Raw genomic sequence first — 22,477 nt, 5'->3', positions numbered from 1 at the left:
AGCATAAACCCTTGCAGACACAGCACAGTCCTTATTTGCGCTGCCTGGTCTTTTTCAGAACTTCACAAGTCTTTTAATATCAAAGAAACTCACAGACTGAGAAGAAAGAAGAGAGAAGAAATGCTGTGTGAATGGTGACAACTGTCAACTGTTATCATAAAGCCACTCACGGCATTATTCTGAAAAATTAATGAGAACTCTGACAGCGCTGATAAGCCGCAGCAAGGTACCCATAAGAAGCTGAGATATCCACCGATTCGAGTGCTGATTGTTGTGGAAAAAATTACATGTCAGAGGATGACAAATGATCCAGAGGACTGAACAGACAGAAAAGAACTTGTTTATGATCTTTTAATATTACAAGTGCATCCTTAGTTAACATGACTTTATATAAGGAAGAAACATAGGTGTAAGACCTATTAGTCCAGTTCTTTTAAAAATGCATTTACTGGTGCTTTCGGCCACTTGAGAGTAGCAGAAATAAAATGTAAACACAAAACTGAAAACAGACACTTATTAACACATCCAAAGATCAATTTCACCATATAATTGAATGTTCCTGAACACCTGATGCAATATTCCCTGTCCTTAGCTCTGGTATGGTCTTCAGTGACTCCTGAGGAATTATTTTTAGACTACCAGCCCTGAAATAATGGTGTGTTTTTGAAAGATGTGAGACTGAACCTAACCAGGAAGGTTGGCTTCCGGAAAACTGAAACAAAAAGCAAAAGACTCAAAAATGACCTGCCAGTGTACCATTTTCACATATCGCTCAGCAGATACAGTACTGTGTTTGACCCACTGCTGTACTCTGATATGTGTAACTGATTAAATGAGTGGCCTGGGATTCAGCATATTTCTCAATTACAATCACTCTGTGAAACAACCCTTTATTTGAGTAAAAGAACTACATTTACGTAAAAAAACCCAGAGTTGACCAAAGTTTACAACCAAAATGTTTTTGACATCCTACACATCCAGTCGAAACCAAAGCACACAGAGAAAGATCGAATCAAAGGTTTAAAGTCACTGCTGCTTGTTTCTGTATTACTTCACAACTAAAAAACGGAGCAAAAATACATAAGCAATGTATGGAAAACTAAGTACACCCAGCTTATTAAATCACCTAGAGCAGTAAGTTCAAGTGCTACATCTTCTGTTGAATTCATCAGTCTCTCACATCATTGTGAGGCGTGACTGCAGCATTTCAATCAGACTGAGGTCTGACGTCTCTTTTCTTTTTCAACCATTCTGATGGAGATCTTCTAGTTTACTTGCATGCTTATTCTGTATAATGGCCCAATTTTCAGACTAACTTTAGCTTTCAGCCTCACACGTTTGGCTCTAGAATACTTTGACTTACAGAGAAGTTCCTTGTTTTTTTTACTTCAAGGTGCCCGGGTCCTCTGGCTACAAAACATGCTGTTATGCACTGCTAATATGCTGTGGTCAGTTTTCACCAAACATGGTGCTGTGCATTATGGAGAAACATCTCCATACAGACCTCATCTGTGTCCTATACACTGTTACAGAGCTTTAACATCTTACATGCCTGCAGATTCTGAGGTGTAGCTCTTGGTTCTGGGGGGTTTCTCTTTCTTTTTTAATTTTATTTATTTATTTGTGTGTGTGTGTGTGGGGGGGGGGGGGGGGGATCTTTTGAATCTTTTCCTCATGTGAATAATCTTTGTTGGTGCAAACGGATGACAAACCTTTCCCATATTGATCGGCAACAATTGCTTCTCTGAGATTATTGCCTTTCCTCCTTGGCATTGTGTCACACCTGAATGCCCCACATCTGCACACTGCCAAACCTTCTGCTTTCATAGAGGTACTCACACATGGTGATGATCACTTCCTCAAGTGCATTTTATTAGCAGCACTTACTGCCTCCAGTGGAATTTAGAGTCTAAGGAGCAGCTAAGGGTGTGCTTAATTATATTTCATTTTCAAGGCACTGCTTCTGCATTTTTGCTTTATTTTTCTTAAATAAATAAGAAGCGGGTGCAATATGTTTGGGTTGTTGCTCACCTCAGGTTGTATTTTCTTAGGATTAGATGATGATTTATTATGTCCTGTTATGTAAAACCCTATAAATGTACTTTCTTTTTTACCATGACTGAATTTTGATGTTTTTACTGATGTGCACTGCATGGATGTTCTATGACTGATGATGGCATTCTTTATGATTGTTTCCTCTTTTTTATAAAAAAAAACAAAACAAAAAAACATAACCACATTCAATTTAAGTTTTAAAAAAAAATCATATTTACTGCTGAAAATGCTTTTTACTTTATAACCATATATCATAGAGCACATAGACACTGTGCTCAGTAATAACATTCGGACTAGGAATTATACATTTTATTAAAAAACATAAAATCATGACACAAACATGTATATTTCACTATTCAGTGCTAATCAGAGCTGTAAACCCAGGTTGTAAATTGCATTAACTAAAAAAAGACACATCTTTAAACATTTATTCATCCACTTTTCCCTTAAATGTATGTATTTACAACCCACCCAGCCTCTACTTTGTAGGCATTTCACATGGGTGGAGTGCTTTACTGTTTCTGTTGATCCTGTCTTTTCAGTCAATCAAACAGCTTCACTGTCTGATCCTGCCTGTCAGATGTTTAAGACAGTGATAGAAATGCCTTAACCTTACAGAAGAGATTGTCACCAGTTTAGGAGAATGTCAGTGTCTTATCCCACCTCTTAGTCTTTTCCAGAGACAAAAGAAAGTTAGTTTACATTCTCACACAGTCTTTAAGTCAGTGGCATTTACCATACTTACATTACTAAGCTAATGCGAAAAAAGTTCATCTTACAGCGTAGTACATACTCACCATCTTCAGGTTGTCATTTCTGGGTCAGTTAAAAGTGGAGCCCACACCAGTTCAGATAATGAATAAGGCCATGGCTGCTACTCTGGTGTTGAGATGTGATAATGTTGTTATTAATGTAAAAAGGGAAACCCCACTCTTACTACCAGATAAAAGAGGCTGGCAGGAAGAGATCCACTCAAGGAGGAGCTTTAAGTGCATCTTGGGTTTTTCCCAGGTGACTTGCTGTCTTCCTTCTTCAAGTCTCTTGCATGCAACACCTAAAAGCTCTTGTTGGTCCATCTGCTACTTTTTTTATCCCTCTTCGTCGCTCCTTCTGCTATAGATTGATACTGCTGAATGACGGGGGGGAGGGAGGGGGGGGGGGGTTGAGCTCCTGCATAAAGGAGTTAAGGGGTTATAAAAAACCTTTCCATGATAACACACTACACATTGTTGCCCAGTGAAGACCCTGAAGAAGATATGCTCATTCACAGCTGTGCTGCTTTTAGTCCCATATTTACATTATTACATTCATATATTTTTAGCCACTGTCACTTTAAACTTACACACAGTTATGGAGTAGTAAGAGTTGCCGCCTCCATTGAATATATAAACGTTTAAGAAAGTTGTAATATCTGATTATCTCATACTGACCAACCACAATAACTTATATTGCACATCTTGTAATGTTTCCACCAACTGTTCCACCAAATTGAATAAAACAGTTAAAGCTCAGTGTTCTCAGTTTGTTACTAAGATAAACCAACAGTCACTGTCAGAAAAAGACTTCCATTATTTCACGATTATATGCAACCTTTCTTTCCCTCTCTCTGATCAAACTTTCAGCATATACACTCCTCCTGAGTGAAGACAATTGCTCATCCAGTGATTTAACTGGCTCCCTTCCGCTAAGCATTGTAGCCCTGTGTAACAATGCATGTTACACATTAGACAAGGAGAGAGCATATGCTTTGCCCACTGATCATTACTTCTCCAGGCATCAGCTCTATCCTTTGCTTAGGCTGCATTCTGCCCCAGTAAGGATGATTGTCCTTTATGTTTTTGAGGTGATTCGGCCTTCTGGTTTTGCTCAGACAGAGGCTGGGGTTTAGGGATTTCTGTCTGTGGAGAAAGAGGCGGTGTTGCCTGCTGTAGGTCTAACGTTGGCATCTCTTTCCTGTCACTGGCCTGGGTCTCCAGAGCCGATGTGTCCTTGCAGCAGAAGTACTGCTGCCAGATTTTCCGGAAGGCTGAGCGAAACTTCTTAATGCGGAAAGCGTAGACAATTGGGTTGACCGCAGAGTTGCCGTGGGTGAGCAGGATGGCAATGTAGAGGACGACTTTGGGCTTGTTACGCTCAGGACAAAAGAGTGTGATGCAGTTGATGATGTGGAGGGGGAGCCAACTCACAGCAAAGAGAAAGAGGACAAGAGCAAGGGATTTAGCAAGATTCAGCTCTTTGTCATAGTACCTGTTGGGGTCTGCGTGACTGGTGTTCAGTTTCTTATTGTTAAGCTGCTTGTGGATCATGTAGAAGATTTCTGCGTAGATGAACAGCATGAGCAGCAGAGGTGGGAGCACCCAGCCGAAAAAGTTAAAATAGACCATGTAGTCCATGCTGATGACATTTTCAAACTTGCACGTGGTAATGAGGTCAGAGCTGATGGAGCCGTTCTCCTGGCAGCGCTTCAGGTTGTTCCAGCCTAACATGGGTGTGAGTCCCACAATAAACGCTACCGTCCAACATATCACGACTGCCAGTGCCGCTCGCCGAGGGGTCACCACCCGCTTATACCTACAGGAGTAAACAGCAGAGCGACACGTCAGCACTTTCCCACATAGCATTGTCAGGGCATGCATGTTTTCATTCTTTGTACTTCATTTTTCATATTGTCAGTGTCCTTGGGCTGACAGAAGATGTGATTCACATCTTCACAGCCACAACCCCCAAGACACTTTGTGAAAAGGTCCTTGCAGCACATATTACCTTTTAAAATATGTTTCTGAAATTCTTATCTTTGATACTTGACCTTTGCAAGACTGTTACTTTTTAATGACTTTCTTAAAACCAGAAATGGGTTTTTTTTTTAAAGAAAAGAAAGAAAGAAAGCTGCTATTACATACTGGATATTAAAGGTGTTGCAGGCTAGGCTTTCTCATTATTTAAGAAGCTTTATGAAGAAGTAGCCAGAGTCAGAGGGAGGTTAAAAAAAAGGCAGAGGCTTAAAGATCTTATCACTGCTGTCTTGACTTGTAAGTAAAGAATTTCAGGGACCACAACCTGATACTTGCCCCGAGGCAGGGATGAAAGTAGTTATCTGATACAGCTCATCATGGTAAGCCAGTGATTAGTCATTTTCAGATTACTAATGGTTAATGTTTAATGTAGGATGTTTTGGCTGTAAAGAAAACACCCATATTACCACAGGCTGACCTTTGCTAAAGGGTAGCGTGAGGCAAAACAAGATTCTTCAATTTAGCCCAAATGTAGCAGGTGCCATGTGTAGGATGAGTATTGATTAGGGACCCAGACCTTAAGTGAGGTCTGTGTCAGAAGTGCAGAAAAAAATAAATAAATAAAATAATCGAAAAACTGAGCCTGAAAGAGATCGGAAAAGATCAGGTTCTGATCTAAAAACAGGGAGCGTGGTAGAGCATGCAGCATATTATGTAATTTATGAAAATGTTACAATGCTGTATTTGCATATTGTTAAATATAGTCTCTGCAATGTGTGTTGGAAACAAGTGACAATTCCTGAGAAACTTTCTACATGCATAACCCGAGCAAGGACGCCCAGATGCTGCTGTGACAGACAAACTTTACATGGAAAAGTCAAGGGTTAAAACTGATGACAGAATATTACTGTAAGCCTGGAAGACTTCATGGGATTTAACAGGGGACAAGGGTCTGAGGCTTTCATAGGCAATATTCTCAAATAAGTAATTTCTCTTTCCTTCTCGGCTTGTCCTTTTAGCTTTTCAACACCACTGCTTGTGCTTTTACTTTACCCCAGCATGACATGATGTGTCCACCACATACAAAGCGGGAGAAGCAAAGCTGACCACTTCTGTGTCGCTGTGCACCTCTTCAGCACATTAGAGATCCTGATGACAGAAAGACTAATTAAAGTAGTTAGTAGATTGGCCTTGCTCTGTTAAGCTGTCATGGGGAGGCGGATATATATGCATATAAAGAAACTGGCAGACTGGCAGCTTCCTGTATAGTGAAACGAGACCCATACAGAAATCAATGAAACAGCACTGGAACTGTGCTGGCTTCTGCTATCATTTCTGGTGAGTACCTCCAACAAATCTATGCTATTTTCATTCGTATCACTTCCCCACATTACACAAATAACGCATGACTCAATCCCGTCCTTAATTTTATCCTTTAGGTTGCAAAAAGGTCGTTACCTGGTCGGGATTTTGACCCTGAGATAGCGGTCAATTGCAATAGCCAAGAGGGCCAGGATCGAACTTTGCGTCAGGACCAGCACCGTGCACGCCACAAGCAGGCAGCTGTAAAAGTGAGTTTGGAGTCCGATATTGATAGTAATGGCCAAAGGGATGACGAGTGCTCCCACTGCAATATCCGCCAGAGCCAGGGAGACAATAAAACAAAACGTGGTATCTCGCAACGATTTATTAATCTTCACCGCCCAGACCACCATCACATTCCCGATTACAGACGCCACAGCAATTACCACCTCCATTCCGATGTAGACTGAGTCCACTGAGAAGAGTGCCCCGGCCATCCTTGCAGATAATTTTGTCCTTAATAAGAGTGAGCTGCAAAATAAAAACAAAAAAAGCCAACAGAACAATCCTTGACTTTTTCTTCCTGTCAGTACAGAATTTTCCAAATGCGTCCCGCTGTGTCACGGCACTCTCATCCTCCTGGTTAGCAGACGAGATTTAAGTTGAGAGAAAATCTAGTTATTCTGACGATGATACGCAGGTTAAGAGCCACAGTGTCTTAGAATGGGGTGTTTTCCTTTGGAGCAGGTGATTACGGTCCAGAGGCGGCTGTGCGTCGCTGCTGTTCTGAGTCCTGCGCCTTCACTTGGCGGAATACACCTGCTTCTTCGGAGAGGAGCGTTCTTGCCATGCTTTGCGATTTATCCGGGAGGGCGCCTCGTGTTCATCACCCAGCTTTTGTCACTTTAATCTAGCAGTTTAAAAAAACATAACACACATCCAATGAGAAACTACCTGCTACAGAAAGCCTCGCACGGCTGCAGCTCCGACGCGGCGTAATTTCCGTTCACCTCTGCCTTTCTTTCTCTCTCGCTCGTGGCGCTTTCAGTGAAAACAGTGTGGCATTGAGAGTTGCTTTCTTGGTTTTATTAGTCGTTTTCCCCTCGGTTCGTGCAACTCCTTCGTTTTCCACGGAGAAATGAAATGGTGCTAGCCTTCTGCAGGACCGTCCGAAAGAAGTAGAGCGAAGGGTGATGTGAACTCTCTGTAACGCCATGTATGCATTTCTCCCACGCCCTTTGGAAAACTAATAGACCTTGGTCACTCGCCCATTGTTCTGATAAGGCGTGAAGGATTGAAACTGCCATGTAACAAAGGCCATTGGAACTGTAGTATTACTGGAGGGAGGCACACAGTAGTAAGCCACTTATTTACTCCTCCAGCCACATACTAAGAACACATCAGATAGAAATGTATCTGTAATAAAAAGAAATATTCAGGTCATTCTAAATAGATCTTTATGCTGTAGACTTCAAAGGCCTGCAATCTCAGCTTGAAGCAAGCCCATCTGAAAAACTAATGGGATTTAAAATTGGAAACCTTGTGACTGATTTAGATCTATTGATCATCCTTTTTTTTAAAAAACCTTTACAGCTTTGTAAGTGGTTTCTGAAAACGGATATATCCTCCTTCAGAATCTGAAGCAGGAACAGGATCCCCATGGCACAATAACCTGCCCTGTTTCTTCCAGTGACATAAAGAACTTCGAGAAGCCAAGTACTGCATAAAATTACAAGCATCCTGTGCTACCTTTCCAAGGTTCAAAGGTCAGCACCAGGTAGCAATGTGAGTACTGACCACAACAGCCACACATGACTGTGTAGATTGGATATGCAGGTGTCACAGATGGAGAACTGCAAACACTTTGTTTCAGCTGACATTCACGGTGAAAACAAAAGGCAAAGTGAGGGGGGGCGGGTGTGTGTGTGTGTGTGGGGGGGGGTGTTACTACTCTCCGGGATCCACACTGAGAGACAGAGATGACCAGGGGACCAACAGTCAGCAGGATTTCACTGGAGACAATTCCACTCTGTGAGAAGCAGCATGGTGAAAACAGTCAGCATGATGTACAGAGGTCAGCCAATAAGCAAGGAAGGAAGCAGCCATATGGCCCAGTTGCAGCAATTGGCTTGCGACTCACTAGGGACATCTTTTAATGAGCATATGTGTGGTGGCAGTGTTGAGCAAATCAATCATTATAGAGCAAATGGCATGAACTAATTCGCTTGGGTGGAAATGGCTGACATTCAAGATTCTGAATGTTTACACTTTGAAATAAGTCTCATTATCAAGGTCATATCCTCACAGTACTATTGTCTTCAGCTACTTATCAATAAATAGTGTTATGGCTTTGACGAACCCTGGTAAGCAGGAGCAAAGCAAGTTCAAGAGACACCCTCATTTCAGATTTTTTCTCCCACACTTAACATGACATACATAGACCCTTAAATGCTGTCTGATCATGTTCACTGACGCCATCTTCACCGAAATGACGTGCTGAAAGGCTTCAACTTTTTATGGCATCTCCCACTATCTAGCCCTTTATTGAATTACTTTTAGCAACCCGGAAATACTAACAGTTCATTATAAAATATTAACTCAGATTGAATTTGGTGAAAGAAACACATCACCAGAAACTTGGGAAAGGCTGGAAAAGTAAGTGGTACTAAAAAGAGACAGCTGGAGGAACATTTTGCATCTAATTGGGTTCATTGGCATCAGCTCAGATACATGACTGAGTATGAAAAGAGCATCTTAGAGAGGCAGAGTTTCTCAGAAGTAAAGGCGAGCAGAGGTTAACCAATCTACAAAAAAATTAATTAATTCTGCAAATTGTGACCGAAGACCGAAAATCAGTATTGGATGCATGTGATCTTCAGGCTCTCAGGCGGCACTGCATTAAAAAGGCTTGATTCTGTCATGGAAATCAATGGTTGGGAACACTTTCAGAAATCATTGTCTATGAAAACAGTCCACTGTGCCATCCACAAATGCAGATTACAGCTCTGTCATGCAAAGAAGAAGCCATGATCCAGAAATGCCACTATCGTCTCTGGGCCAAAACACATTTAAAAAGGACTGACGCAAAGTGGAAGACTTGAAATTAGTAATAAAAATGTTGTGTTACAGTGCAGACAACAAGATAGGGAGCCTGGGCTACTGCTGATCAGAAGACTTTCACTGAAAACAATATATGCGAGAACTGAACAGTCACATGTATCTCATTATTTTTCCCTGAAAAAATCTGCTCCATAGATGCTCTTAGTTTCCATGCAAACATATCAGCTTGATTGTTCTTTAAAATGAATATAAATATGATATAATTAAAGTTATTACCACAAACTATTGTGCACCAGAGAATGAAGTGTTCCACTGCATTTATTACTTCCTTAATAATAATAATAATAATGATAATAATAATAATAATAATAATAATAATAATAATAATGGATTGGATTTATATAGCGCTTTTCAAGGCACCCAAAGCGCTTTACAATGCCACTATTCAGTCACTCTCACATTCACACACTGGTGGAGGCAAGCTACGGTTGTAGCCACAGCTGCCCTGAGGCAGACTGACAGAAGCGAGGCTGCCATATCGCGCCATGGCCCCTCTGGCCTAATAATATACTTTATAGCATTAAAACAATGATTTAGTGGGAATAAATACTGCACATCTGATTGTAGAGGAAATAGATTTTGCTGTTATTAAATTGTACATTATCATGTGATTTTTGGTTATGTGTTACAAAAATAGAGTTAAGCTGGCTTTAAGTCCTGACCACTGTCTACAGCAGCCTCACTGTGGCTCAGCCCCTGTAGATAATCATATACTGTGAATTGAAGTGCTTTAATATGTTTTGATTTCCTTTTTACACTCAAGAAAAACAACTTTATGGGCACTATAATTTGGTGTAAGAGCTCCTCTCAGAGCTGCCAGCTGGGTGCTCCACACCATTCAGCCTACTCCACGCAGCTCACCTGCTTCTGACCCAGAATGTGTCCAGGAAATTTACCACCACTCACACTCGAAGAATGAGCTGACAAGGTGAAAATGAAAAATCTCAGCAGCTCACATGGCAGTTTGCTGTGCAATATCAAACTGAAGCCCTCATTCGATGAAACATGGAATGTTTTGATGAAAAATAATAGCTACAAAAATGCATGTTAATTCTATATTTATTGTTTATTTAAATTGTAGTTTTTGGCAGAAAGACATACATTTTAAAAACATTAGATAACCCTCAAAAATACTGTAAAGGCAATGTATATAGCTGCACGTCACTCAAACAGCCAAACTAACTGAATCACTCCCAAGGACATGGCCTCAGTGTCATCACTCGTAGCGATCACTCAACAGCACACAATGTATTATAAATAAGCTGGCATTTTGCAATCCAAAGTAGTTTGGTGTGTAAACCAATAAAGGTCTACTTAAATGTTAGAGTGTGGGTGTAGAGTCATTGGTGTAGTTTCCCTAGTGACGGCCTGCAAAATGTAAGCTTCCTTCATTTATGTTTAATTTTCTACTTAAAACCCATATTAATGTTTCTTAACTACTGCAAATATCTATATTACATGACGGGAAACTGCTATGTGGAAGCTGCTGTCACATGCTGACCTTTTTTTCATTTTATTAATAGCACAGCAAGAACAAGGCAAGAACACATTTCATCAAATTTCATTGTCTTTCATTCACACCAGCAGAATAGAACAATACGTTTTACGGAGATTGTGCGCTGTAACTTTTTAATGGCAAAATATTGAAGAGTCTGCTTTATAATGACATCATTTGCAGCTGCCTCCGCTGTGTTAATTGGTCCATTGTGTACCATTCCTCCTGACAGAACTACTTGCCTCAGCTATAATGTTGGGGTGTCTGCTCTAAATGTGTCTCTTGAGGTCAGGCGGCAGGATTGGGCTGAACTCAGAGGTCCGACCGGGCCACTGCAAAAGTTTATTTTATTATTTTGATTTTTAGTGTTATTGTCCTGCTCTATCACTCAACTTCCACTAAGCTTCAGGCTGTTGCAAGAGCCACACCTGCATTATCGCGTGAGATGTCTTAATAAAAGTGGGAATTTCACCCTCCATTCCATCATGGCAAGTCCCCATCAAGGCCCCCGAAATATGATGGTGCTGTTTCTACTCTGGGATCATGTTTTCATAATTGTGTTGGTTTACAGTTGTTAATAAACAGTTGCTGCGTGTCAAGGCATGCAAATGTAAGTAAGATGATCATGTGTTTAGAGAGGAGCGGCTTGATAATGTATGCCCTGTGATGGATAGCATGTTCTGTGTAAGCGAGGGCAATGATTTGGGTATGATTTGGGTATTTATGCATATGTAGTCATAAACAAAGATGGTAAGAGCCACAGTGGTACTACATATTTTCCATAATCATCATTTGTAGCTCCAAATCCTACTATGTTTTCCAACAGCCTCCACTGTGTTTGTTTGAATTAGCTGGTCATTATGGATGAGAACAGCAATTTGTGTGATATTATTTTAAATGGAAAGAAAAAAGATGGAACCGTTTTGTTTGACTAGTTTACACAAACCTGGTGTCACTTCCACAGTCTCACATGCAGATGTTTGCCCTGGGCCTTTCGGCACACTCTGGGTGCTCAGTGAGTCACAGTCACAGTGAGTGAAAACCAGTAAGTGCAAAATGAATCTTGAAAAGGGCACACAAACCATGGTCTCCTGCTTAATTATCTTGTAATTACAGCACTTTATCTTATATATTACAGGACCCGCAACCCACCGTACATCTGTTATTGGGCCACACGATCTGTAATTTAAGTACTTCCCTTTTAAGTGCTTCTCTGTGTAAGCAGTCAAGTTGGCCTCTCCTCTTTTGCATTAAGTTCTTTATGCAAATCAGAAGCGCTCAACATGACTCACCTCACCTAAAAACTCCCAAAAAAGCCTTTTAAACTAACCACTGACAACCGCACACAAGGGGAGCTTCAGCCACTGTTTTTTGTTGTTTTTTTTTTCAAAACCAGATTTGGCTGAACTGTGGGAGCAGGAGGGCACCAGTCAGTCATCCACTGGTACACTCTACAAACATCCCTTCACATATCATTGACTTTATCATTAATTCAAACAGTTTGTTTTCTCTGGTAATCCAATATCTCCTCAACCATCCAGAGACTGACGTCAAAGGGCACCTTTTGTGTATCTTTGGAAGCCTGTGGCTTTGAAAAAAATGGCAGTATTTACTGTATCCACTGAACAAGAGAATGGCATTGTTTACATGTAAATACAGATATTTTGAGAGTTCACGCGTTTGCAGACGCTGTACGTCTGCAAACGCTGTAGCCAGTTGGCTTAGCTGAACAATTATATTAGTTACAATATGACAAAAGATGCCGAAACGCACCTCCAAAGCTCAACAACTGATACATAATATTTCATACTTTTAATAACCTAAGGATGACTTGACAGCATCATTGCTTTTTTGCTTAGTTAAAAAAGACAGGTGCATTTAATAGTAAGCATTATATCCAAGGTCTGAGAGGAAGGGTGATATTTTATTAATAAGATAAATCCTCGCACTCCATGTGTGTGTGTGTGTGTGTGTGTGTGTGTGTGTGTGTGTGTGTGTGTGTGTGTGTGTGTGTGTGTGTGTGTGTGTGTGTGTAAGTGTACTAAAACGTGAATAGGAGTTTTACTTAAGCAAAAAAAAAGAAAAATGCCAAACCCAAACTACAGGCTCGGTAATGCAGCTCTGTGGGGAGAGGATCTCACAGTCATCCAACACCAGCCCCAAATAAGATTACAGTGCAGAAAATACTGAGGTTATCAAATTCTCTGCTGTGTTTCCCACAGCTCTTCGCCCCACATGAAAGAGGCGGCAGCAGTGAGTGCCCCTCACTGAATCTCTCTCTCAAAATTTCAAGGTTAGAAATGTAACTCAAGTGGCATGTTGACATTTTTTAATATTCACTTAACATCCCCGCCCAGCTCCATGATCAGTGCTTGACTTGGGTGAAAGCTTTTCAGCACCTCCCACAGATGGTTTTACAGTAATAAAAAAAGAATTTCCAGCCGCCTACGCAACATCACAGAATTATAAGCGGCTCCATTTGCAGACAAAAATAGAAAAGAAAAAGTAAAGAACCCACATCCTGTTGCCTTAAGTGTTAGTGAGTGGGGCGCAAATTGTTTTCACCACAGACTTTGGTAGCAATTAATGCTGATCTTTTTTTTTTTTTTTTTTTTTTTCTTAAATGACATCAGAAACAGCAGTATGCGACATTACGTGATGGCAGAGCTTCAGTTCATCCTTTGTCTTTTTTTTTTTTTTTTTTAATAAATAGGACAGGGGGAATGAATGAGAGAAAGAGGGGGAGAGAAAGAAAGAAAACCAAAGGGGAGAAGAGACGGTGAGAAGGGGGGGGAAGAGAGAGAAAAAAAAAAAGAACTCCTGGGTCACCTGTATGGAGAAAAACAAACAAACAAACAAACAAACAAAAACAAACAGAGGAGACAGCAAACAACAAAGAGCAACATAATAATAGAGAAAACAAAGCACCATCACAATAAACTAGCTAGTCATAGATATCAATATTTACTAAATAATAAACGATATTGTGCAGCACGCAAGATAGACAGCGCACAGTGTGCTTTGAGGCAGCAGCCAAGAAAGCTTTAGTCCGCGTCTGTGAATACCCATGTGTGCATACCTGTGTGGATCAGCATGCTTGCATTCCAAAGGTTTCTCCATGTAATGATCTGCTAGGGAGTGTGGGGGGGCCACAGCCCCGTCCTCCAGGGTGTGAAGCGGGTATGGAGGAGATCAAAACTCCAGACATCCAGAGGCCCCCAGAACACAAGAGACCATGGAAGACCAACAGAGGGGCAGCCGCGCCACTGTCCCAGTAAGAGCTGAGGAGAGTCCCAGATGAGGGCTCGCCCAGCAGCCGCGGAGCAGAAGTCAGGGGGAGTTGCAGTGACGCGCCCGTGAGCTCCGCCGGCCCCCAGCTGTGCCTGAGTGACCGAGCCCCAGGCCGAGAGGCCGGGGGCACCCCACCTCCAAAGGGGCCCGAGCGAGCCCCAGGCCCCAGGCCCTGACAAGCGGCCGCCAAGGAGTGAGCCGGTGTGTACCCGGACGCCCACCCCCAGACACAAAGAACCACCAACACACCGACACCTGAGGGAGTCCGCCACTGGCAGGGGAAGTGGTGGTGGGTGGAGATAGGCCTCCAAACCTTGGAGGGCCTGAGGTGTCCCCAGAGAGGTGGCGTCTGATACCCAACCTGACATATAGACACAGACATACAGGCACACACAGACACAAACATTCATTCCCACCCTCATGCTCTCATATGCACTCACTCCACACTCAACCAACGTGGAGACAGACATAAAGAGACGCTGTACACACAATCACACTCCCCAAGCGTACTCTACAAACCGGGTCTAGGTACCCTTGCCCCTGGAGGGGGGAATTGCACCCAGACCCAGGTGGTGTTACCCTTTTCCCTGCTGATCTTAAAAAAGAAAAAACATTTCTGATGAGTCTTATCTTTCTGCTTGTGGGTGTGGAGATACTGAAGGAGTTCTTGATAATGATGAAGACTCCCCCTGCTTCCTTTTCTCAATATGTGCTCCTTTTGTTGCTTGACAACAGTAACAGAGAAGTTCTTTGACAGCAGCGTGTACAGTAGCATCCCTGCTTGATCACAGCTTCCACATTAAATATTGATGCTTTACATTTTATTAGCTGTCAATACAAATTTCTAATTAGTCTACAAGGGTGATAATTAGCAGAATACAATGTGGAATGGCTGGGTATGCTTATTACTGCATAAACAAGGCTCCCACTATAGAATTTCCTCAGCTCGTATTCAGAGGAAGCAAGAAGAATAAAGTGAGACCTGAATAATTATAGCTTTCAAAACCCAAGTCAGCAGTTACCTTTGAAATCAGGCTCTTGTTCTCATTCACCTCAGCAGCACTGAACACTCCCTCTGTTTGGCATACAAAGGCATCACCGGGGAAACTGGTAGAGAATCACTGAAAGGGAAATGATATAATTAAATAGAGAAATGGGAGAGATGCGTCAGTTAGGGAGCAACTACACAGATGAGAGAAAAAAATAAAGGGAAATGGAAGGAGAGGTGGGAAAAAATGTGTGGGTTAATGACAAAACTCCGAATCTAATCTGTTTAAGAGGAGTGGTCAATCCTGTATCAAAGGACTTGGTGTGGCCTCTTGTGCATTTATCGCTTCTAGATGGGTCTTTTAAGTCACAGCCCATTTTGCTGCGATGTTCCTTTGAAAAGAGACTTTGGAAAAGCAGGTCCTGATGAGTTAAAGAAAACTGGGTCAAACATGTAGTTTCAGCTCTCTGTGGGAGAAGATGTTGTGCTACGGCTTCGGCTTCTTTGATGTCGGCTCAGTGATTTTGGAGGCTGCCAGGATCCAGTGTTGTAATAGAAAGAATTAATAATCAAGCCTAATTCTATAGCAGGGTACATCAAAACACTCCAGTATTCACTATGCACAATTTGAATACTAAAGGCTGTCTGTTTGACTTCCGACTGCTCGTCACTCATCACCGTTCCGCACACAGAAATTGTGTTGGGACCGACTGGTCCTCGCGTAACAGTTTGGATGCCACTAATCAGCCTCTGACACGCTCTGGGGAATAGTATGCAAAAATATTCTAGATGCTGTTGATTAGACAGCAGAAGCATTTCATCTTGTTTCATCAATTTATTCCTATTCGTGCCTGAGTGTTTGTCTTATTGTCTATAGCTTACATAATGTATAACTTACTGCTGACTCTGTTTTTGCAAAGAAACAAAGCTGTGCTTGTATTTCACTGCTGCACATCAGTTTAAAAGGGCAGGCACGGCTGCATATTAAATTGACAGCTGTGATGAAATCAGGTGGTTGTCTTGGTCAAGCTGGTTGTTTTTTTCTTTGTTTGTCTGTTTGGTCTATTTGTCAGGCAATACTATGACTTCCTGTGACAGCCCTGTCAACCTTTGTTTAGTGGCTTAATTATGCCAAACTGTCATGAAACTGTTTTAACTACTACTTTTTAGATACATAATGTCTGTGAGACTCTGCAGAAAAATCTGGAGAAACCTAATGATTTGGGTTGTGAATAGTTTAGGTTTCTGCTGACCTGGTAGCAATCAGCTACTGACAGCAGAATTGCAGGCGTTATTCTGCCACGGCTTTAACGCATCTTCTAGAAACCACTGAGTTTTTCACAACAGCAACTGAGATCTTGACTTACTGTTCAGTTTATTGGATGTCACAGATGTAAGCGTGCACATCTTGCACCTCTCAAGGCAGCATTATTACCTTTAAAAATGTAATAATGTTTCCATTTAGTTTTAGAGACATTGATTCAATTTATGTGGTCAGTGTGGAAGCTGCAGCTTGTGTTGTAATACACTGAGACAAGTTTATAATGTTAGTCTACCCTTATTCATATAAACAAAGATCCAGTGCTATTCTGCATTATTTGTTTGTGTGCAGGGAATATGCACGCTGTGTAATGGCTCTTCACTGCATCTGCCTCACAGCTGTGCGTACAGAAAATGTGTTGGCCAGTCTCCATAAAACAAACCCCAACACCAACAACCCATGGGGATTTGTTGGTATAAAGGACCAACCTTAAGGCTGACATCCGCTCCGCCTACTGGAGGAAAAATGACCTGGCAGGTTACTTTTGCATCACTTAACTGCGCTGCATTCACATTGCATGTACGCTTGCATGTCTCGCTGCAGCATTCTTCCTGTTCACCGCCTCTCAATCAGATCTTTGACTGATATGTGGAAAGGCTGATATGTAATGGAGAGTTATGCACGCAGGTCATCGGAAGCTTTTTGAAATAACCAGAACATGAAGTAAACACTGTGAGAAAGACATGGTTTTCTTAACTTAACTGCCTCAAGCTGTGAAAAATCTCCATGAATAACAATCATTCCTCAGCAGAATTTGTAGGCACTTCAAAAACCAATATTCTCTTCGCCTCTCAATTAGAATATGACAACCCTGGGAATGAAAATAACACTATCTGTAATAGTTGAGTCAGACAGAAGGATGAGTGAGATTTGTGCAAATTGTTTTACTCAAAGACACTGTCACTTCTTCACAGAACAGCAATGCTACTTGTAGTCCTTAAAAAAGAAAATGAAAATTAATTTCAAAGGGTCATCTGCCTCTTGTCACTTCAAGTTCCTTTCAAGCCATCCAAGGTCTGAGAGGAAGGGTGATATTTTATTAATAAGATGAATCCTCGCACTCCATGGCCGCTTGCTTTTTCAAGAGCTCTATTGCACGTGAAGAAAGTGTGTGTGTGTGTGTGTGTGTGTGTGTGTGTGTGTGTGTGTGTGTTTACACAAATAGAGGGCTATTGGTGCTGCAGGAAATAATTACAGCAATGTGGAATGCATTATTCTTCCTTGTATGCTAGAAACCACCAGGCAATAAAAAGAGATTCCCTACCGAGGAGAGGATGAAATTCCAGTGAAATGTGCGAATGCATTATTAACATGAGAAGAAAAATGATTAGGGACCATTTTAATCTGTCATTTGAATCATCATGATTAAATTATCAAGGTATTCATCAATGCAGTGCACTCTTACCTACACGTTCAAACTGTAAATTGCTCATTTGAAGTTTCATTAAGTTGCTGTACTTTTAAATTGCTGAGGGAACTAATATTGTGTCCTTTATTATTTACACTTACACTAATGCTGCAGTCAATGCTGATTGTATTGTATTTATCCATCAGTTTACCAGTCCACCCTCCATCTCTGCTTTCATCCATCACAGATCCATCCATCTAGCCATCCTGTCCATCATCCCAACAGCCTATCACTCTGCATTCATATACCAACCTTCAGTCACACCTCCATGCATCCAAATACACATGTGACTCCAGGTTCAGGTTTTTTTCTTTCAGTGTTTTCACTTGATATTCGCTTGGATTGCTTTTTGACCCTCGCGGTGCACGTGGCAGTCTTGATTAAGTGCTTCATTTTGGAGTAAAATGCATTTCTTATTCAACGTTATATGCACCCTCCATCATTCAGCACCCTCCATGTTGGTTCCTATGGCAACAAATTTCAGTGTGGGAACTAATGCCTTTTAGAGTTTTTCACTCAAGGGAACATTTGTTTGGATATAAAGTCACTCACGTAGACTTAGAGACACATGACGCACTTATTTACCGCAGTGAGGCCAAGCATGAAGTTTTAGCTGTCAGTAGAATGGAGAACTGGAGGTAAACAGATGAGACTGCTTTTGAAAAATCACCCAGTGAGCATTTTCTGCTCATTTTCCCTAAATCCTTTTAACCTGAGGCTTTGAAAAGCAAACAACTCAAATGTTTTACGCATGGCTCAGTCTACGTAATTCTGAAGACACTAATACTTGTGACAATAAGGTGAGGGTCCTCAGGGATCGAGACCTCCTTTTTAAGAGTGTTGGACTGGGGTAACCTGATAGCTGAGTGGTTAGAGTACACAACCCATGCGTGCATGCCCTTCGCAGGGAGTCCCCCAGTGCAGCTGGCTCTTATGCTTCTAAGACTGCTTCCTGCATCTATTTACTACGACTGTCAAATAAAGGCTTACCCACACTGTGGGTGAATGGAAAAGATACCGGGACAACAGGGTCATATAAGGACTGCTGGCTTTGGGATTTTAAAAACCTGCAGAATGAAGTGGCGTGAAAATGTTTTTTTTCCTCTAACATCTCAGGATTTACTTGGATACAACTTTGAGAAGAATTACCCTGGAAGTTTCTTAACTTGACAGATGCCTTTTCTGGTGGCTATTGCAGTTTCCTGCGTTTTATCACACAGAAATGGAGAGAGTAAATTTTAAGAGTCACAACAAAGATCTGCCGAAATGCATTAAGGACACTCGTGGCCTCAAACGAATAACTGTCAATGCTGGCAGGGCACAAACTGCTGACAGACTCAGTGCTAGTAAAGCTGAGGTGTTACAAGACTGTGAAACAGCCAGTGGCACCTTCTCCTCTATTAGCATATTCATGCACAAGAACTGATTCTGAATTAGGGCTGGGTATCGTCACTGATTTCTAGAATCGATTCAATTCCGATTCACAAGGTCCCGAATCGATTCGATCCACGATTCGATTTAATTCGATTTAATTCGATTTAATTCGATTCGATTCGATTTAAATCTGGGAAATTTTGACAGTCAGAAATATTATAATTCAGATCAGTACATTTACATATTTTTGTATCAATAAAAAGGAAGCTGACACTCGCAAGACTTTATCAAAGGTGTAAGTGTCACAGCAGATGCTTTTGTGTCAAAGTAGCTGAAGATAAAACACAGAAAAACATGAAGGTGATTTTCCTGGCCTGGGATTTTATAAAAATATTCTGCAGTACATCAAAAACGAAAGAAAACCATTAATCAACATATGAACATTACCTCTGACGTTACAGCGGTTTTATTAGACACATGGCTAAGCGTTTTGCATTTTGTATAATTTTAAAAAGTTTAAATTTATTCAGTATTGAACAGCAGAAATGAGGTTTTCTTTTCGGAAGAATGTAAAAGGGAAAAAAACAGCGGCTGACAGCGCTGTAAACAACAGTAGACTTGTGTAACAAGCAAGCGAATAATGAAGAAAGGGAAACTGTTCTTGAAGTACAGAGAGAGAGAGAGAGAGAGAGAGAGAGAGAGCTGTGCATGCGGTGGAAGCAAAACAGTAAAAGTCAGAGTGAATTCATGACGATGTTTATGTGAAGCGTTTGGATCTTCTTCTGCTGCTGGTTCGGTCAATATTGTTTGGAGAGAGATCAAACTAACAGCTTTAGAATCGGCTCATAAAGGGCGTGAACACAAAGCGCGGACCCGCCGACAGATCAGAATCAGCGAGCTGTCGGCTTTCAGCCCCGACCGTGAGAAAGGCGACATCTCACTGATTCTGATCCGCGGGTCGCGCTGTGTGTTTAAGTCTATGTGCAGAATCCGTGTACCTGCTCTCATTTACTGTCTTAACTGTTTGGTGGTTCTTGAAATTTTGTGAGATGTCACCAGAGATTCTGGCATTTCGGGCAAAATAAATTTATATAAAAAAAATCGATTCAGGATTTTAATGAATCGATTTTACGTTATCCAAGCCAGAATCGATTTTAATCGATGAATCGATTATAAAAACCCACCCCTATTCTGAATGACACAACCCAACACACACGAACTGCAGCTGCAACCCCAGGCTTGGTGCTAACTTTAATGATATATGAAATCATTAAACATCCAGAAACGTTAGATCAGCTGGCCACAGTGCTGAGAGGCACCTTTTTTTAAAAGAAAAAAAAAATCTCTGCTTGTTAAATAAAATGCTGAGATCACAACTGGGAAAAACTAAAAACCTTTGCAGCCAATTTAAGATATCATTTATTTATTAGTTCACATATGTATTACCACGTTGGGCAATCAAATACCAGCTGCAAGAGCCATTGCATCACACTAAAGACTGATTTGAATCACTGAGTATTTAGGTTGCTGCACATTAATCACACCTGATGTTAGTGTGATGCATTGCCTTAAAAAGGTGATTTTTCAATTCAGGTTAAACACAAAATCATTTGTTAATAAATGTTCAGCCCAAAACTCTGACACTGAATCCATTTAATCTTTAATCTAGAACAGTCACAAACAAACATTGATAAGTGATCTGAAATCATATACAATCTGGAGTACTGTAGATTTTGTTATGCAGTATTGTTATTGTTATAACTCTGAAGGTAAATTTCACTGTAATCCACTGTAAAAAGAGGAAAAAAACTGCAGGTACTGTAAAGTTGTGCAAAAAATTAGCAATATATAGAAATGAAACAGTCAAACATATGAAATTTTTTTCATGTATAGTAAGTTTTTTGGTAAGTTCCTGAGCTTTATGGCTGCTTTTAAAATCAGTCCATTCAGTCGCAGCAACATATAGAAAAGCAGTTACAGATGATATAATTTTTGCATCACAGCAGCTCAAAAGTCCATAAATAGTGGTCCAGGATTTGAACTACTAATAAACGGCTAAAGTTCGATTTTTACACTGTTCTGGTTCATCTTAACATGCTGCTTCTCTTAACAGCTTGTGAGAAATGTACAGTAGAATTGAACAAATGGAACATTTTTGGAATCTTTACTTCATATAAAAAACGTTCACATGCATGGTTTTCCACTGATTCAGAAACGGAAATTGGATTGGGCAGCATGTATATGGTCAGAAGCCATTCATGGTCTCCTTTTCCTACAGCGGTAAACTGGTTAAAGATCCATTTAGGTGACATTAAACAGATGATAATAAAAGGCTGGCATTCACCAGGACCATTATGATGTCTCACCAGAGAATAAACAAAAGAGATTAACGATGAAAGAGCAGTCACCGCCCTGGCTCTGGGTTTCAGCTCTGAGACTCCACAAACCTCCTTATGGCAGGTGAGCTGTTTCTACCTTAAAAAGCACTTTTCGCCATACATTGTAACTACTAGCAATACTCACTACTTCATGGAGCTACTTCATCAGCTGGATGAAGCAGACTTGGCTATATATCTTATCTCCTGCTTTCAAATCCTATTCAGGACAAGCTTACCTTTAGTAACTGCAACACATAAGTGGATTTTTATTTAACTGAACACAAAAGCTCTTAACTTAAGCACAACTGTTGAAACTTCTGAATCCCAGATGACACCATGTCACCAATTAGATGACTGACCTGAACTAACTGCTGCCATGCTTCTCCATCCCCTCACTTTGCTGACTCAGGTGTAGCTATTTCCTGACAACATGCAACGCCACACATTTCACCTAAATTCACCTGGGCAGCCACTCGCTTCCTTGTTAAACTGATCACTGCTGTCACCTGCTAATCCCACACTTCAGTACTAGTTCATCCACCTGCTGCAGGGTTTTAGTGCTACAGTCCAAGAGTCCCTCATTATCTTACACGTCTTGTGACTGTTGTGCCATCCTTTGCCACTAAGAGTTAATGAATGTCTTATATTTAAAGCTTGATTACTCTACTTTGCTCTCATTCACTGAACCTATCTGATGTTATCCTCCACCTGAGTTCGAGTTGATTGCCTTCAGTGTTGGCGTGTGAGATATAGAAACCTGTCTGATCGCCGTGAGAAATGATTTAATTGTTCAAACAGATTGTTACAATGGTTACAGTTGTTTCTGCTGCCCCGCTCATGCTGTGTATCCAAGTAACACGTTCATTTGATCAGCTCTGTGTGTGTGTGTGTGTGTGTGTGTGTGTGTTATAGTTAATGATCCCCCTCAGTTCATTAACTATGTACAAAACATTTGTACTGTAGAGTCTAATCGATATCACAGCCTTTTAAAGCTCCCTGCAGGGACTTATTTT

The 22,477-nt window shown here is 41.1% G+C and overlaps 1 protein-coding gene across 1 annotated transcript; it reads right to left on the bottom strand.

The window, feature by feature from the left end:
• Nucleotides 1-337: 337 nt before the first annotated feature.
• adora1b (adenosine A1 receptor b) lies at nucleotides 338-7,395 on the bottom strand. Its single transcript, XM_085259991.1, has 2 exons — nucleotides 6,246-7,395; nucleotides 338-4,626 (listed from the first exon to the last, which is right to left on the bottom strand). The coding sequence occupies exons 1-2, from the start codon at nucleotides 6,584-6,586 to the stop codon at nucleotides 3,849-3,851; spliced, it is 1,119 nt and encodes a 372-aa protein (XP_085116117.1). The 5' UTR covers nucleotides 6,587-7,395; the 3' UTR covers nucleotides 338-3,848.
• Nucleotides 7,396-22,477: the final 15,082 nt, after the last annotated feature.

Source organism: Mchenga conophoros, linkage group LG20 (genome assembly GCF_057382185.1).
Source record: "Mchenga conophoros isolate Kocher_MC1m ecotype Shallow Benthic linkage group LG20, M_conophoros_male_GT1.1, whole genome shotgun sequence".
NCBI classification, from domain to species: Eukaryota; Metazoa; Chordata; class Actinopteri; order Cichliformes; family Cichlidae; genus Mchenga; species Mchenga conophoros.
The sequence above is the reverse complement of the archived record's forward strand: the minus strand, read 5'-3'. Positions and strand labels throughout refer to the sequence as shown.

Bases quoted from the DNA above. Each gene is read 5' to 3' on its own strand.
- adora1b (XM_085259991.1), bottom strand. From the start codon at position 6,586: ATGGCCGGGGCACTCTTCTCAGTGGACTCAGTCTACATCGGAATGGAG. The intron at 4,627-6,245 runs GTAACGACCTTT...TTACTCCTGTAG, and splicing joins AGGGTCAAAATCCCGACCAG to GTATAAGCGGGTGGTGACCC.